The sequence below is a fragment of the Hyperoodon ampullatus genome, assembly GCF_949752795.1.
Source record: "Hyperoodon ampullatus genome assembly, chromosome: 12".
NCBI classification, from domain to species: Eukaryota; Metazoa; Chordata; class Mammalia; order Artiodactyla; family Ziphiidae; genus Hyperoodon; species Hyperoodon ampullatus.
This window is the reverse complement of record NC_136925.1, coordinates 22,903,295-22,920,279: the sequence shown is the minus strand read 5'-3', so window position 1 is coordinate 22,920,279 and position 16,985 is coordinate 22,903,295. Positions and strand designations below refer to the sequence as shown.

The 16,985-nt window shown below is 43.4% G+C and overlaps 1 protein-coding gene across 2 annotated transcripts in view; it reads left to right on the top strand.

Moving 5' to 3' along the window:
• Positions 1 to 4,065: 4,065 nt before the first annotated feature.
• Positions 4,066 to 16,985, top strand: part of MDN1 (midasin AAA ATPase 1) — a gene marked incomplete at both ends in the record, with an annotated part of 158,020 nt that continues 145,100 nt past the window's right edge. For both annotated transcript variants that reach the window (XM_079716367.1, XM_079716366.1), the window contains 2 exons: positions 4,066 to 4,167; positions 12,138 to 12,364. In XM_079716367.1, the coding sequence (XP_079572493.1) occupies positions 4,066 to 4,167; positions 12,138 to 12,364 (329 nt within the window). The remainder of the gene's footprint in view (positions 4,168 to 12,137; positions 12,365 to 16,985) is intronic.

Here is a 16,985-nt window from a genome sequence, read left to right as displayed (position 1 = left end):
CATGGTTAGCAGTTTTTGGCAATAAAGTATTTTTAAATTAAGGTATGTAATTTTTTTAGATATGTTATTAATAGCACACTTAATAGACTATAGTATAGTGCAAACATACTTTTAAATGCACTGGGAAACCAAAAAAATTATGTGACTCACTTTATTTTTTTTTTATTATTATTATTTTTGTTTTGCGGTACGCAGGCCTCTCACTGTTGTGGCCTCTCCCGTTGCAGAGCACAGGCTCCAGACGTGCAGGCTCAGTGGCCATGGCTCACGGGCCCAGCCGCTCCGCAGCATGTGGGATCTTCCCAGACCGGGGCACGAACCCGCGTCCCCTGCATCGGCAGGCGGACTCTCAACCACTGCGCCACCAGGGAAGCCCCAACTCACTTTATTTTGATGTTTGCTTTATTGTGGTGATCTGGAACCAAACCTGCAGTATCTCCAAGGTATGCCTGTATCTGTTTCTCTCAATTCCCTTCAGTTCAAGAGAGCTTATATACCTTTTAGACAAAGAAGCAATAAATTTGTGAAGAAATTACACGACAAAAGGGGTTTGGCCTAGGGGCACTAAATTGTAGGAAAGAGACTAGGAGATATATGGAAGATAAGGGTTGTTTTAGTAAGTTTGTTTCTACAGACCCATTTGAATATTGATTACCAGTCTCAGGTGACAGTGATGTTCCTTTATTGCTGGTTCAGGGAGGGCACATTTCTCATGGGAAATTTGATGGCCTGTTTTTAGGTAGAAACATCTGTATCTGTTGTTTCCAGAGTACCTTTAGCTCAAAATAGTCAGCAGGCCAGAGTGGCATATTTTGGCGTGGCATGTCTTGAAATCCTTCCTGCCAAAGCGGCATGTTTTGGGGGTGGCATATTCTGCTACCCTTTTGTACCTGAGTCCTTTTGATGTGACTCTAGTAGTCTTTTAAAAAATATATTATTTTACCTTTTATTATTGAAATTTCCAAACATATACAGTAGTAGAGAGGCAAGTCTATGGACTCCCACTACCCCAACATCTAGTTTCAATAATTATCAATATATTGCCAGTCTTGTTTCATCGATACCTACAAGTCTTACCCTTGTTGATTATCATTAGCATTACTTTTCGAGCTTTCTTGAGGCATAATTCACCCATGAAAGTGTGCAATTCAACGATTTTAGTAAATTTACAGAGTTGTGCCACCATCACCACAATCCAATGTTAGACATTTCCATCACCCCAAAATGTTGCCTCGCAGCTGTTTGCAGTCAGTCCTTCTTCCACTCCTATATCCAGGCAACCACTGACCTGATCTATCAGTTTAGTTACTTTACAGCTGTTGATTTTCCTGCTGCTGCCCAATAAAAGTCTTGGGATTTCTCTTAACAGTCATCCTAAGTATTCTTTTCCCATTTTTTCTTTCTTTGTTGAATCTCTCACTTCCTAGATCCCATATCTTCCTCTTTCTTGGTTTATACCCTCATACAGAGGAGCACCTTTTTCAACATATTCCTGACAAAGGGTATATAGGGGAGGAAAAATAATTTTCCTCTACCCTTCTGAGTCCTTGGCTGAGAGCCCTGTAGTAAAAGACAGATTAACAAGAGAAAAACAAACATGTTAATTAACATGTATACTTCAGGTATACATGGGAGATACCCAGGGAAAAAATTGAGTCACTCCACAAGTGTGGGTAATTTTTCATCTATTGTGCTATGACCTCTCAGGGAACCCTCTCAATTTTCTTGAAAAATTTTTTTATTATTAATTAATTTATTTATTTTTGGCTGTGTTGGGTCTTCGTCGCTGTGTGCAGGCTTTCTCTAGTTGCGGTGAGCAGGGGCTACTCTTCGTTGCGGTGCGTGGGCTTCTCATTGTGGTGATTTCTCTTGTTGCGGAGCACGGGCTCTAGGCACACAGGCTTCAGTAGCTGTGGCTCGCGGGATCTAGAGCACAGGCTCAGTAGTTGTGGCGCACGGGCTTAGTTGCTCTGCGGCATGTGGGATCTTCTCTGACCAGGGCTCGAACCCGTGTTCCCTGCATTGGCAGGCAGGTTCCCAACCACTGTGCCACCAGGGAAGTCCCTCTTCTTGGAAATTTAAAAATATTATTTATTTGGAAATGTATTCTGTCCCGTTTTCATAGTTCACTTGTTCTGAAAGTTCTGCTGTTGAGTTTGAGTTCCCCAAGGAGCAAACATTCAAATCCTGGACAAAAATTCAAATTGAAATACATTTTTTAAAGGTTTAAACTTCCTTTGGAGATCTATCCATGTCAGTTCAGAAAGATCTACTCCCTTTTAAAACACTTTTTAGAAGTAGAATTTACAAAAGTGCACAAAGTGTACAAAGTGTACAGTTGATTTTTTTTCTCTTTTGTATCTACCAGAGTAACCACAACCCAGGGGAAGATAATGAAACATTTCCATCTCCCTAGGAGGTTCCCTTAGGCCCTTTGCAGGCAACACCCCCCAAAAGCAACCACTAGTCTGACTTTGTCATTATTTTAGCTTGTTTATGAACTTGACGTAAATGTACTGTTAATTTTTATGTACTTTTCTACTCCCCTCTTCACAGTGCCTAAAGACTATTCTATACCTTACATGCTTTATTTCATTCCCATGTCAATGAAAATAATCAATAATCTATAAGAATAGAAAAGAGTTTTATTTGAGCCAAACTAAGGACTAGCCTGGAAGCCAGCTTCCCAGATTACTCTGAGAAGCTGCTCCAGAGAAGCATGGTTTCCAGCACAGTTTTATATCTTGTCAGAACAAAGAACATTAAACAAGACAGGGTTACATTCCTTCAAGGTTTTAAAAAACAACAACAACATACACACAGATCAGCAAGTACACAGCAAGCCAGCATGGCCTTGGCACCTGTAAAGGAAGCCTTATCATCAAAGGAGTACTAGCATTAGCATCCCAGGAAGAGAGACATTTAATCTTTATATTTAACATGAACATTCTTTACTTCTGGTCAGTGTGCTCTTTTAATAATTAGAGCAGATATACAATTTATGTCTGATAGGCCATAAACAGGCTATTTTCGTTAGCATAAAATCCAAGTTAACTCATGTATAAGCGAAGAATGACTTTCATATATGTGAATATGTGAACATTTCTTTTATCACCCATCTTAACATTTATATCCAATATTTATATTAAGAAAGCTGCAAGGGACTTCCCTGGTGGCGCAGTGGTTAAGAATCCGCCTGTCAATGCAGGGGGCACGGGTTCGAGCCCTGGTCCGGGAAGATCCCACATGCCGCTGGAGCAACTAAGCCCGTGTGCCACAACTACTGAGCCTGCGCTCTAGAGCCCACGAGCCACAGCTACTGAAGCCCGCGCGTCTAGAGCCCGTGCTCCGCAACGAGAGAGACCATCGTAATGAGAAGCCCGCGCACAGCAACGAAGAGTAGCCCCCGCTCACCACAACTAGAGAAAGCCCGCGCACAGCAACGAGGACCCAACGCTGCCAAAAAAAAAAAAAAAAAAAGAATGCTGCCAGGGCTATGCTTGTTACACTTGGGTGTGAATTTCCACAGGCCAGAGGTCTAAAAAGGGAATTGCTGGGTCAGAAGGGGCGAATCTGCTTTTCTTTCCTATCTGATCTTTTCGCCTGTTGAGGCAGAAGGAGGCAGGAGGATCCCACAGCTCCCTACAGGCTCCCTAGCTTCTCCCGCATGGCGGAATCTTCTGTCTCGCTATCCCACCACTCGTCGTCTCCGAACCTCCCACCACAGCAAGCTCTCGCCTGGGCTCTAAAAGCCATTTCTGCTCGGATTCCCCAGCGGGAGTTGGCCGGATGCGGACGCCCGCGTTTCCGGTGCCTAGGGGGCGGGGCCGGCGTCGCGGGGCGGGGCCGGGTCGCAGGCCGGCGCCGTCGCAGGCAGGTGACGTAGTGCGCCGCGTGCTCCCCCCACGTGTGCTGCTGCTCTCAGGGTGTCCGCGGAGAAGCGGCGGTTGTTTTCTCTGGGGGCGTAGTTGGTGGCAGCCCCGGCGCGGGGACCTCAGCGGCTCGGGGGCTCTGAGCGCGAAGCGGGGAGCGTCGGTGGCCGTCTGGGGCTGAGGTCCCGCGGTCATGGAGCACCTCTTGCTGGAGGTGGCGGCCGCGCCTCTGCGGTTAATCGCTGCGAAGAACGAGAAGAGTCGCAGCGAGCTGGGCAGGTTCTTGGTCAAGCAGGTAAGAGAAGGAGCGAGAGGGAAAGCGGCCGGCCGCCCCCGCCACCCCCTGGCGCGTGCCATGGGGCGCGCGGGGCGCGCGGAGACACAGGGGACAGGAAAGCGGCGTCTTGTCACTCTGGCCCGCTCCCCAGGGCTGGCCCGTGGCGGAGGCGTCCGCGCGCGTTTGAGGAGCCAGGAAGAAGCCTTTTGTTTTTCTCGGGGGGAAAGCCTTGCCTTCTCCTCTCCACCGACTTACCCCCTTGCAGCGCCCTGACTGCGTGCGGCAGACGTGGCCTTCGGAGAGAAATGTGGGTGGTTTTTCTGTAATTGAGGTTGCGTGTCTGCCCTTTTGACATGTGTATTATCTAAGTGTGCCGAGTCCAGCCACCCCTGTTAGCTGGGGTGAATGTTTCCTGTCTGCCCAGTCCCGACTTTTCGGCCCACTGACAAGCATTGATTGTGTTCCTGCTCTGCCTAGCACACAGTGTGGCACTTTGCGGAGACAAATTCGTTAAGGTCTCTGCCCACAGGGAATTTAGCGTCTATCTTTAGAGACCGTTCATAAACACAGAAAACAACTGATGGACAAAGCGAGACATTGAGTGCATAATTTCTAAGCCATGGAATTATGAATTGGTTTTCTGGGAAATGGGTGCTCTGGCCTTTTAAGAGCGAACTCTCGTTTACCACCAGCTGTCTTGAGTTTTTTCACGTGGCATTTTTAACTTTGTGTTTTGTGCTTCCCCACCCCCCCCACCAATATCTGTTAGCTTCTTTTTTAAAATTAATTAATATTTATTTTTGGCTGCGTTGGGTCTTCGTTGCTGTGCGCGGGCTTTCTCTAGTTGCGGCGAGCGGGGGATATTCTTCGTTGCGGTGCGCGAGCTTCTTATTGTGGTGGCTTCTCTTGTTGCAGAGCACGGGCTCTAGGCACGCGGGCTCCAGAGCGCAGGCTCAGTAGTTCCGGCGCACGGGCTTAGTTGCTCCGCGGCATGTGGGATCTTCCTGGACCAGGGCTCAAACCCGTGTCCCCTGCATTGGCAGGCGGATTCTTAACCACTGCACCACCGGGGAAGTCCTGTTAGCTTCTTGAGAGTAGAAAAATTTTTTTTTGTTTCTAATTCCAGTATGTAGACCGTATATATTCTATTGCTTAGGAAACAACAGCAGTATTTTGTGTCTGGAGTAGCTGGGAACTAACATGAGAGGCATTTCTGTTTGGTGACAACAAATGAACGTGTATAGCAAAGGGGAGGGAGCAGTGGAAGATATGCCTGGGGTTATCTGGCTTGTTGATTCCCCCAGGGAAGGGAATCACTAACATAAATGGAGAGGTCTAGGAAAGAAAACGGATTTTTGGTGGGCTAGACTAAGGAAAGAGATGATCAGTTTATATGAGCTGAGCTTGTGGTGACAGGCTCCTGAATTATGTATTGTGGCTAGAAGTATTTTTCTGTAAGTGGGCTTGCATTTAGAACAGAGGTTCTGAAGCTGGGGCTCATGGACCATGGACAATAGGGGATTTATTTATGATTCTCCACTGTAATTGGATATAAAATTGGTGCTTATGTATTGGGAGTAAAATGAGAAAAATGGTTTGTAGCCGTTTTTAAGAGAATCTGATATTTTGAAGTGTGAACCACTCAGGTAGATTCTGAGACTATATAGTAATGCTAAGGAACTTAAAAACTACTCAGAAGTTTAGTTGAATTAAGGAGATTGGGACACCTGTGCTTCCCCTTTCCTTGTCTCACGATATCTGTCTCTCAGATTCTATCCAATCTGAGAGATGTTTTTCAGGTTTGTTCGTTTCCATTTTCAGTAATAGTTTCAAGCCTTTCGCTCAGAGAAGAGTTGATTGTGTTGTCATTCTATTTTTCTCCTATTTTGGGAAGCAAAATAATTTTTACTGGGAAGCAAAGACTTTTTTTTTTTTTTTTCTTTTTGCAAAGCCATGCAGCTTGTGGGATCTTAGTTCTCCAGCCGGGGATTGAACCCGGGCCCTCTGCAGTGAAAGCACGGAGTCCTAACCACTGCACTGCCAGGGAAGTCCCAGCAAAGTTTTTGAAACATTGCTTCTCATGGAGTTTGGGATCTGAAGTAAGAATTTTTTAGGATTGTGCTCCCTTTTTTTTTTTTGGTACGCGGTACGCGGGCCTCTCACTATTGTGGCCTCTCCTGTTGCAGAGCACAGGCTCCGGACGCGCAGGCTCAGCGGCCATGGCTCACGGGCCCAGCCGCTCCGTGGCATGTGGAATCTTCCCGAACCGGGGCACGAACCCGCATCCCCTGCATCGGCAGGCGGACTCTCAACCACTGCGCCACCGCCGGGGAAGCCCTGTGCTTCCTTTTTTTTTTTTCTTTATCTCAGCTGGTGACACCACTGTCTCTCTATCCAGTCCCTTTTCACTCCTTTTCTGTCACATATAGCCAAGTCCTCCTGATTTTCCTTACTCAGTGTTGGATCTGTTCCTTTCACTTCCTCCCTACTATCGCTACCATCCTACAGTTCTGACTCTTAATTGCACCGTGGGGGTGTTCTTTCCACCACCACCAAGCAGGTCTCAGACACCAGCTGGTGTCCTACAGTTAACTCAGTTCTGACACTGTTTATCTGCAGAAAGCATCATATTCTTCAGAGTAAAGTCTCAGCCCTAAAAGACTTCTCCCACCCACAACATACACACCGGTTGTCACCTGTGCTTCTGATCAACAGGCTGTAAATCGGAGGTTCCAATGACCTCTTCCTTGGGTTTGATTAATTTGTTAGAGTGGCTCACAGAACTCAGAGAAATGTTTTACGTACTAGGACAACCAACTCTGAAGCTCTCTGAACCATGTTCTTTTGGGTTTTTATGGAGGCTTCCTTACATTGGCACAGTTTTTTAAATCACTGGCCGTTGGTGATTGAACTCTCCATCTCTAGCCCCTCTGCCCTCCCGGGAGGGCACGGAACTGAAAGTTCCAATACTCTAATCACATGATTGGTTCTCCTGGCAACCAGCTCCCATCTTACCGGCTTTTCACAATTCACTGCATTAACATAACAAGACACCTTTATCTCTCTCTCTCATCACAGGAAGTTCCAGGGGTTTTAGGAGCTCGGCCAGGAATAGGGTCGAAGACTTCATTTGTATTTCTTATAAATCACAGCGTCACATCTTACCTCCTTGATCACTGTTTATGTTGAGGAAGAGCAGAGTGCTTAAGAGCATATGCATGGATACTGGGGCTGAAGTACGGCTGAAGATCACATCCATTCTCTCTCTCTTTTTCTTGTTTTGTTTTGTTTTTTTGGCCACTCGGTTTGCAGGATCTTAGTTCCCCGACCAGAGATCGAACCTGCACTGCCTGCAGTGGAAGCGCGGAGTCTTAACCCCTGGACCGCCAGGGAAGTCCCACTGTTCTCTTTTATTTAACTGCCTTTGGGTCCTCCCACAAGTTGCTCAACTCTCCTGAGTCTCAGTTTCTTGATATGATATGTATTACGTATGGTAGCCGCTAAATAGTTACAGAGAGTAGTTAAAAGCAGGGACTCTGGAGCCAGATTCTGTGACATGGATTCCTGGTTCTGCTTCTAGCTTTGTGACCTTACCCCTTCTTTATTTTTCAGTTTCCTTATCTGTAAAATGGGGATAATTTTACCTACTTCATGGGTTGCTATGAGGATTAGGTGCCTAGAATATAGTAAGTGCTGTCTATAAAATGGGTTGCTGTTATTATTGCTATAAATAAGATTGTTGGGAGATCTAGATAATGCATTTGGGGAGTTTACCACAGTACCTGACCCATAGTAAGTAATCAATACATATGAGCTATAATTAGAATTTTTTTAAAGACAGCTTTGGCATGTAATTCACATACCATATAATTCATCCATTTAAGTGTACAGTTCAGTGGTTTTCGCTCTGTTCACAGATATATGCAACTGTCACCACAGTCCATTTTGGAACACTTTTGTTACTTCACAAAGAAGCCTCTGTTCCCTTTAGCTATTATCTCCCATCCTTATTCTGGTCACTTAATATAAATTATCATTAATAAGACACATCTGAATCTATTGCCATTCTGCCTAAGAGCTCCCCACTGTCTCCAGAATCAAAATCCAAGCTTTCTAAAATGGTATATGAAATATTGCTTTTTTTTTAATTTTTAAAGAAACTATTTTCTGTCAATCATATTTCCATTTTCTTTTTGAAATTTTTTTTTCTTACCCAGTCTGGTTCTCAGCTGGGGGCAATTTTGTTTTCTGGAGCAAATCTGGAGATGTTTTTTGGTTGTCACAACTTGTGATGGGGGTGTGCTGTAGGCGTCTAGAGTGTAGAGGCCAGGGATGCTGCTGAACACCTTCTAGTGCACAGGGTAGCCTTCACAACAAGGAAATTATCCAGCCCCAAATGTCAGTAGTGCAAAATTAAGAAAGAAACCCTAAGTATATGTATACCTAATAACAGAAGGTCAAAATGCATGAATCAAAAAGTGACAGAAAAAGAAAAATAGAGAAACTCAAAATTATAATTGGAGACTTTTAACACTCTAGCCTTGGTCACTGATAGTACAAATACAGAAGATCAGTAAGGATATAGAAGACTTGAACACCATCAACAAACCTGACCTAACTGGCATTTATAGAATGCTGTGTCCAGTAATTGCAGAATACATACTCTGCATATCTGGAACGTTCACCAAGATAGATCATAAGATGGGCCATTAAACAAGTCTCAACAAATTTAGGAGAATTGAAATCATACAAGGCATATTCAGTTACCGCAATGAGATTAAATTAGGGGGGAAAACCCTCAAAATGATGCTGGGAAAAATCCCTAAATGTTAGGGATTAAATAAGAAAATTAAAAGAAACTGATGACTAAAGAAGAAATCACTGGGAGAATCAGAAAATATTTTGAACTGTATGATAGCTTAAACAATTTGTGGGTTGCAGGCAGTAACAATTAGAAGGAAATTCATAACCTTTAGAGGGAATTTATAACATTAAGTTCTTATATTTGGAAAAAATGGTCTGAAATTAGTGATATTTCTTAAGCTTCCATCTTAGGAAATTAGAAAAAGAAGAGCAAATTAAACACAAAATAAATAGAAGGAAAAAAGTAATAAAGATAACAGTGGAAACAAATGAAATAGAAAATGGACAAACAATATAGCAAACCAGTGAAACCAGAAGCTGATTCTTTGAAAAGATTGACCAAGAATAAAAGGGAAAAATCGAAACTATTAGGAATGAAAGAAGGCCACCATTACAGAGTTTGAAAAGAATAAAAAAATAAGTAACTAATATGAAAAATTGTATGCCAATAAATTAGATGACAGGAGCATTCAGAGAATATAAATTACCAAAGTTCACTCAAGAAATAGACAAAAACAAGATAGGAAGAGAGCAACACTTCCTCAAGCTGATACAGAGGATCTACAGACACCATCATAGTTAATAAAGGAACAGCCCGATTTAAAAATGGGCAAAAGATTTGAATAAATACGTCACAAAAGAAGATAAATGAATGGCTATTAAATACTTCATACCATATACCACTCCACCTCCACTGGAATGGCTAAAATTAAGACTGATAATACTATGTGTTGGTGAAGTTATGTAGCAACTGAAGCGCTCAGATATTGCTGGTGGGGATGTGAAATGGTGCAGATACTCTGGAAAACAACTTCTGTTAAACATTGAAAAATATCTTAAAATTTATTTATTATATTTATTTATTTTTGGCTGCATTGGGTCTTTGTTGCTGCGCACGGGCTTTCTCTAGTTGCGGCGAGCAGGAGCTACTCTTCCTTGTGGTGCACGGGCTTCTCTTCTAGGCGTGCGGGCTTCAGTAGTTGTGGCATGTGGGCTCAGTAGTTGTGGCTCGCGAGCTCTAAAGCGCAGGCTCAGTAGTTGTGGAGCACGGGCTTAGTTGCTCCATGGCATGCGGGATATTCCTGGACAAGGGCTTGAGCCTGTGTCCCCTGCATTGGCAGGAGGATTCTTAACCACTGAGCCAGCAGGGAAGTCCTAAAATTTTTTTTAAATTAAAAATAAAAGTTTAGGGAATTCCCTGGTGGTCCAATGGTTAGGATTCCGTGCTTTCACTGCGGAGGGCCCAGGTTTGATCCCTCGTTGGGTAACTAGGATCCTGCAAGCCATGCAGCGCGGCCAAAAATGTATTATCAAGTTGAGCATACAGTTACTGTGTGACCCAGCAATCTCACTCTTTGGTAATAAAAAGATTAAGAGTAATGAAAATATGGGGGGTGGAGAAATTGGGAATTTGGGATTAACAGATACACACTACTATATATAAAATAGATAAATAACAAGGACCTACCGTATAGCACAGGGAACTATATTCAATATGTTGTAATAAACCTATAGTGGAAAAGAATCTGAAAAAGAATATATACATATGTATGTATATATATGTATAACTGAGTCACTTTGCTGTACACTTGAAACTTTGTAAATCAACTATACTTCACTAAAAAAAAAAAAAAGTAATGAAGGACTTCCCTGGTGGTCCAGTGGTTAAGACTCCGTGCTTCCACTGGAGGGGCCTCGGGTTGGATCCCTGGTCAGGGAACCAAGATCCCACACGCTGTGCAGCGTGGCCAAAAACCAAAAAAAGAGAGAGAGGAGTAAACATATGTCCATCAATCTTTTGTACATGAATGTTCATGGTAGCTTTATTGATGATAGCTGAAAACAGTGCAAATATCTATTAACATGTGAAAGGATAAACAAGTTGTGGTATGCTCATATGGTGGAACACGAGTAAGTAATAAAATGGAATAAATTATTAACACTACCTACAAGTACAACTTTGGAACTTTGGAAAAAATTATTATATTTTTGAATATGGTATTTAGGTTGTGCTCAAACTGTACTCTTATAGATAACCATTTAGTGTCAAAGCCTTTAGGCTATAAATTCATAGCCTTGGGCTTGCTGGGTCAGAGGGTATACGCCTCAGGCAATTTAAACCCTCTGTCGCATTGCCCAGCAGCAAGGGTTGTGCAGACTTGCATACACACAAGCAATATGAGACCTTTTACATACTTTTCAGTTTTCCTTTTTATGCTTATGGACATACTGAGCCCAGGCACTAGAATTTTGTGGTTTATTTCATCTTGCATATCAAAGTGTGGCTGTCTGTTTTGGATCTGTCTTGTTTATTAATTAAAATCTGAAGCCTTCATGGGGATATATCATCATTCATTTCCAGGAACTGATTTCTTATCCTTATTCTTTCCTCAAGAGAGTTGGCACTTTTGCATACTAACTGCACTTTATTTTTTTCTCATTTAATTCCTGTTTTCCTCCAAGACAAAGGTGTTGGGGGAAACACTGGATTCCCTGGAAACTGTTAGGACTCTGAAACATTACTTTTCAAGGAAGCTGAAGCTATCTAGCATTTTACATGGAATCCTGGTGTCAGTCCTTTTACCTCAAACCCCAGTGGACTGAAACTTATTTGTAACAGCGTTTACATTCAGTTAACTAATCCTCTATTGCCAAAAAACCCCCACCGTGTTTTATAAGATAAACTCAGGTATGAAGTCCGGCAATTGGATAGTTTGATTTTAAGCCAGGACTCTGTTCTTCTATAGCAGTAAAAATGAAAATCTTTTTTTTTTTAGATGTTGGGGGTAGGAGTTTATTAATTAATTAATTTATTTTTGCTGTGTTGGGTCTTCGTTTCTGTGCGAGGGCTTTCTCTAGTTGTGGCAAGCAGGGGCCACTCTTCATCGCGGTGCGTGGGCCTCTCACTATCACGGCTTCTCTTGTTGCGGAGCACAGGCTCCAGACGCGCAGGCTCAGCAGTTGTGGCTCACGGGCCTAGTTGCTCTGCGGCATGTGGGATCTTCCCAGACCAGGGCTCGAACCCGTGTCCCCTGCATTAGCAGGCAGATTCTCAAGCACTGCGCCACCAGGGAAGCCCCCATGAAAATCATTTATGTAGAAATTTTGTTTTGCCTTTCTCTCAGGTGTGGACACCTCAAGATCGCCAGTGTATCTTGAGTACCTTAGCACAGTTACTTCTGGATAAGGACTGTACTGTGCTGGTTGGCCGCCAGCTGCGCCCTCTCCTTTTGGATTTGCTGGAAAGGAATGCTGAAGCCATTAAAGCTGGGGGCCAAGTCAACCATGACTTACACGAAAGGCTCTGTGTGTCGATGAGCAGACTCATCGGTAACCATCCTGACGTCCTCCCGTGAGTAACAGTTTTATTCTTCACGTTTCTCCTTGAGGTGGTAGAACCTACTCTCTCCTGGGAAGTAAGGAGGAGTCTGAGCTGAGATGAAGAGAAAAGGGGAAATTCACAAAGGGGAGAGAGGAGTGGTACTATTTTATAAAAATAATCACAGCAGAAGCCGTTTATCCAGCTCAGTTCAGTGACCGTTTACTAGGTTTTTAAGTCTTGAACATCAAGACAGGTCTGGAAAATATAACCAAGATATCTCCCTGCCCTCAAGGATTCTGTCACCTGGCAAGACATGCATATAAGGCAGATCTAAATGAGTTTTAGCTGAGGCTCTTACAGCATCCGTTTCAGACGGGTGAGATTCTTACTTGCTGGAACAGCTGAAGTAAGTGGGTTACAAGAGCTCTAGTGTCCCTTCCAACTTTCTGTAAATCTATCCACAGCCAAAGTGTGATAAGAAGTTGTATTAGAACTGGATTCTAATGCATTTCTCTTTTGACCTGCTCTCTTTCCAACTTGGGCTGCTTCACCCCTCCTTAGGCAACCCCGTGGTCCCCCATTCCCATGAGGTCACCCCAATAATGCTGAACTTAGTGCAGATGCCTAGTTGGCATAGCGCCCTGCAGCCCGGAAGTCCTGGCCCAAGCCATCCTCCTGCCTTAGCCTCCTGAGTAGCTGGGGCTATAGGCATGTGCCACTGCACCAGGCTTTCTCAAAATGATAGGTTTGTGTGGAGTAGTCAAAAGAGGCAGCTAACTGAGTGTCAGGGGTTTTTCAATTGAGAAGATAAAGGACTTTAACTCTAAACATGAATAATGTTCTGTGTACCTATAGGAGCATCTTTTTAAAATAAATAATTAATTGATTGATTTTGGCCGCGTTGGGTCTTCATCGCTGCACGCAGGCTTTCTCTAGTTGCGGCGAGCGGGGCCTACTCTTCGTTGCGGTGCATGGGCTTCTCGTCCTGGTAGCTTCTCTTGTGGCGGAGCACAGGCTCTAGGCACGCGGGCTTCAGTAGTTGTGGCACGTGGGCTCTAGAGCGCAGGCTTAGTAGTTGGCTGCGCTCGGGCTTAGTTGCTCTGCGGCATGTGGGATCTTCCTTGACCAGGGCTCAAACCTGTGTCCCCTGCCCTGACAGGCTGATTCTTAACCACTGTGCCACCAGGGAAGTCCTAATTAATTTTTTTATTGGAGTATAGTTGGTTAACAATGTTGTGTTAGTTTCTGCTGTACAGCAAAGTGAATCAGCCATACATATACATATATCCACTCTCTTCCAGACTCCATTCCCATATAGGTCATTACAGAGGACCGAATAGAGTTCCCTGTGCTATACAGTAGGTTCTTTTTTTTTTTTTCCCTATAAACTTATTTATTTTGGCCGTGTTGCATCTTCATTGCTGCGCGCAGGCTTTCTCTAGTTGTGGTGAGCAGGGGCTACTCTTCGTTACGGTGCACAGGCTTCTCACTGCGGTGGCTTCTCTTGTTGGGGAGCACAGGCTCTAGGTGCACGGGCTTCATCAGTTGTGGCACGTGGACTCAGTAGTTGTGGCTCGCTGGCTCTAGAGCGCTGGCTCAGTAGTTGTGGTGCACGGGCTTAGTTGCTCTGCGGCATGTGGGATCTTCCCGGGCGAGGGCTCGAACCCATGTCCCCTGCATTGGCAGGCGGATTCTTAACCACTGCGCCACCAGGGAAGCCCTACAGTAGGTTCTTAACAGTTATCTTTTATATACAGTAGTGTGTATATGTCAATCCCAGTCATCCAGTTTATCTCCCCCTTTTCCCCCTTGGTAATCATAAATTTGTTTTCTACATCTGTGACTCAATTTCTGTTTTGTAAATAGGTTCATTTGTACCATTTTTTTAGATTCCACATTTAAGCAATATCATATGATATTTTGTCTTTCTCTGTCTGACTGACTTTACTCAGTAGAGCATCTCTTATTATTAGTCTTCTTCAACACAATAAGTACACTTTGGCTTTCCTGGAAGTATAATCTCTAGTCTGGTCCTTGGATGAGGTAATGAAAAATGAAGGCTTGGGGAAACCATAGTTTGTGTGAGCTTTTCTAAAAGAGTAGCAAAAAAAAAATGGGCCCAGTTTGATGGGACTAAAACATATACAGCAAAGTTAAAGATCACCATCGTACGAGGTATCAGGAGCTCATCCTCTGTGTTGATTGAGGATCTGGATTGTGGCCTCACTGGGAGCTTTAATCACTTAGGTGTGCTTGACTGTGGTACGGTTTCACAGGGTGTGCTGACTGTCCTGTGCTTACCCTGTAGGACTGACGTGAGTGACTTCAACCCCACTTCTCTTAAGCCTTAGTGGTAGAGTGCTCTAGGGCTGTGCTTGAGAATCACTAAAATGATGCATTGGCTACATCTGCTTTCCCATCAGCTTCAGATTTTATGTTCATATTCATTGAATGTGAGGCACACTCCTACTTTTTCTTTTCTTTTTGCCAAAGCAGTATATTTTACTTATGTTCCCACCTTGTTCCAGAAATGATATAATGCAGCTACAAAGGTGCCCCTAATGGAGTAACTTAAAAACAAGGAGAAAAAAAAAAAAAAAAGCACCATGTGTACGTGTGTGTAAGTGATGAGTCAATGCATGATATGAAATGAACTATATAGGTAGTGATGTGGAATGGGATTTCGATTTTTAGTTTTAAGAAATGTAGCTGATTAGTTTGGCTCGTGCTCTAAATTTCCTGTTTGGGAATTTACCTAATGTATTACGAATATACCTAATGTATTTAGATAGGATGCCGTCATTTATTCAGTAGGTAAATATGAGTCCTCCCTTTAAGCTCTGGGCCACATCATGGGGGTGAGAAAGTCAAACGTAATGAGTTTCTGTATTTGCAAACAATAGGATACAATACATGAATAGAGGTGTGAGCCAAATACTTAAGGGAAGCAAGGAACTCATTAAACTAAGAAAAATGAGTGTGTTATCCTCTTGGAAATGAGAGAAGGTTTCGTACTGTGCAGATTGTGGAGGAAGAGTGAGGAGTGGAAGAATGAACAGAGGAGAGATGAAATGGGGATGAAAACCTAGAAAAGAGAGACTGGGGAGGAGGAGCCCAAGTCCGGCTCCCTCGGATCCCAATGACGTTCGTTTTCGGGTTCACACCTCTTGCTGAGGCCAGGGTGCGTGCCCATTTGGAGTTTCCATCAGGTATCTCAGCAGTAACAAGGTATTTCTGTTTATGCCCTTTTGCTTATGCTAGTTGTGCATTACTGGTCCCCTTTCCCTAAGCGTTTTTGAGATACAATTGACCCATAACACTGTGTAAGTTTAAGGTGTACAGTGTGGCGATTTGATACACGTATTGTGAAATGTTTACTATAGTAACGTTAGTCAACACATCCTTCACCTCACAAAATTACCATTTTGTTGTTGTTATTTGTTCATTACTGTTTTTACATCTGCAGTCCTTGAATGCATTTTTTACTCTTTGGCAGATTCTTTAGCAGGACTCTGAGAACACCCCTAGTCTGTTGATGCTTTCTCTATTCTGATACACTAGTTTAGGTTTCAAAGTTCTATTTTTGAAAAATCATCTAGTTCTGTTCCTAACTTTGCATTCTTGTGTTCCCGGATTTCTTCAGCTGTAGCTTTGTAGATGGTTTGAGATGGTTAATACTACATTATGTGTTGATTTTTTTTTCCCCTTAGTGTTCTCTCAGGAGTGTAACCTTACTTTTGAGTTCTGATTGTACTTTTATATTTTGTATCTTTTAGTTCTTTGCTTTTTTAGTTTGCTCCCCCTTTCTTGTTTCTCCCCTCTCCCTGGTCCTTGCGAGTCCCTTTAACACACTGTCCTTTCAACCGTGGCACGCAAATCTTGTGGTAACTGCCTTTCATTAATGATGAGGACTGCAACCACTCTCGCATTTTATTGGCATTGTCTCCAACCCTCAGAGGTTAGGTGTTATTCCCATTTTCCAGATGAGGAGACTGGGGCTCAGAGATGCTAAGTAACTTGCCCAAAGTCCCTTTGCTAGAAAGTGGCAGAGCTGGAATTCAGTCCTAGGTTTAGCTGCTTCCAAAGCCCATGCTCTTTTTTTCTACTTTGTGGTGCTGCCCACTCATCCTGGTTGAGCCATTCATGTATTTGTTGACTGATTTACACAGAACTTGATCTGAACAGCGTGTTATAGCTAATGATTATATTTATACTCCCAGGAGGGAAAGAATACAGCAGTCCTCCCCCTTTATATGTGGTTTTGTTTCCCGTGGTTGCAGTTACCTGAAGTCAATCATACCCAAAAAAATTAAATGGAAAGTTCCAGAAGCACACGGTTCATAAGTTTTAAGTTGCATGCTGTTCTGAGTAGTATAATGAAATCCTGTGCTGTCCTGCCCGGGATGAGTCATCTCTTTCTCATCCATGCTGTATTTGCTACCCACCCACTAGTCACTTTGTAACCATCTGTGTTGTGGTATTAACGTGCTTGTGTTCAAGTAACCTTTATTTTACTTAATAATGGCCCCAAAGCACAGGAGTAGTGTTGCTGACAATTGGGATATTCTGTGCCTGATTTATAAATTAAACTTTATCCTAAGCATGTATGCATAGGAAAAAAGTGTGTATAGAGTTCAGTACTATCCGTGGT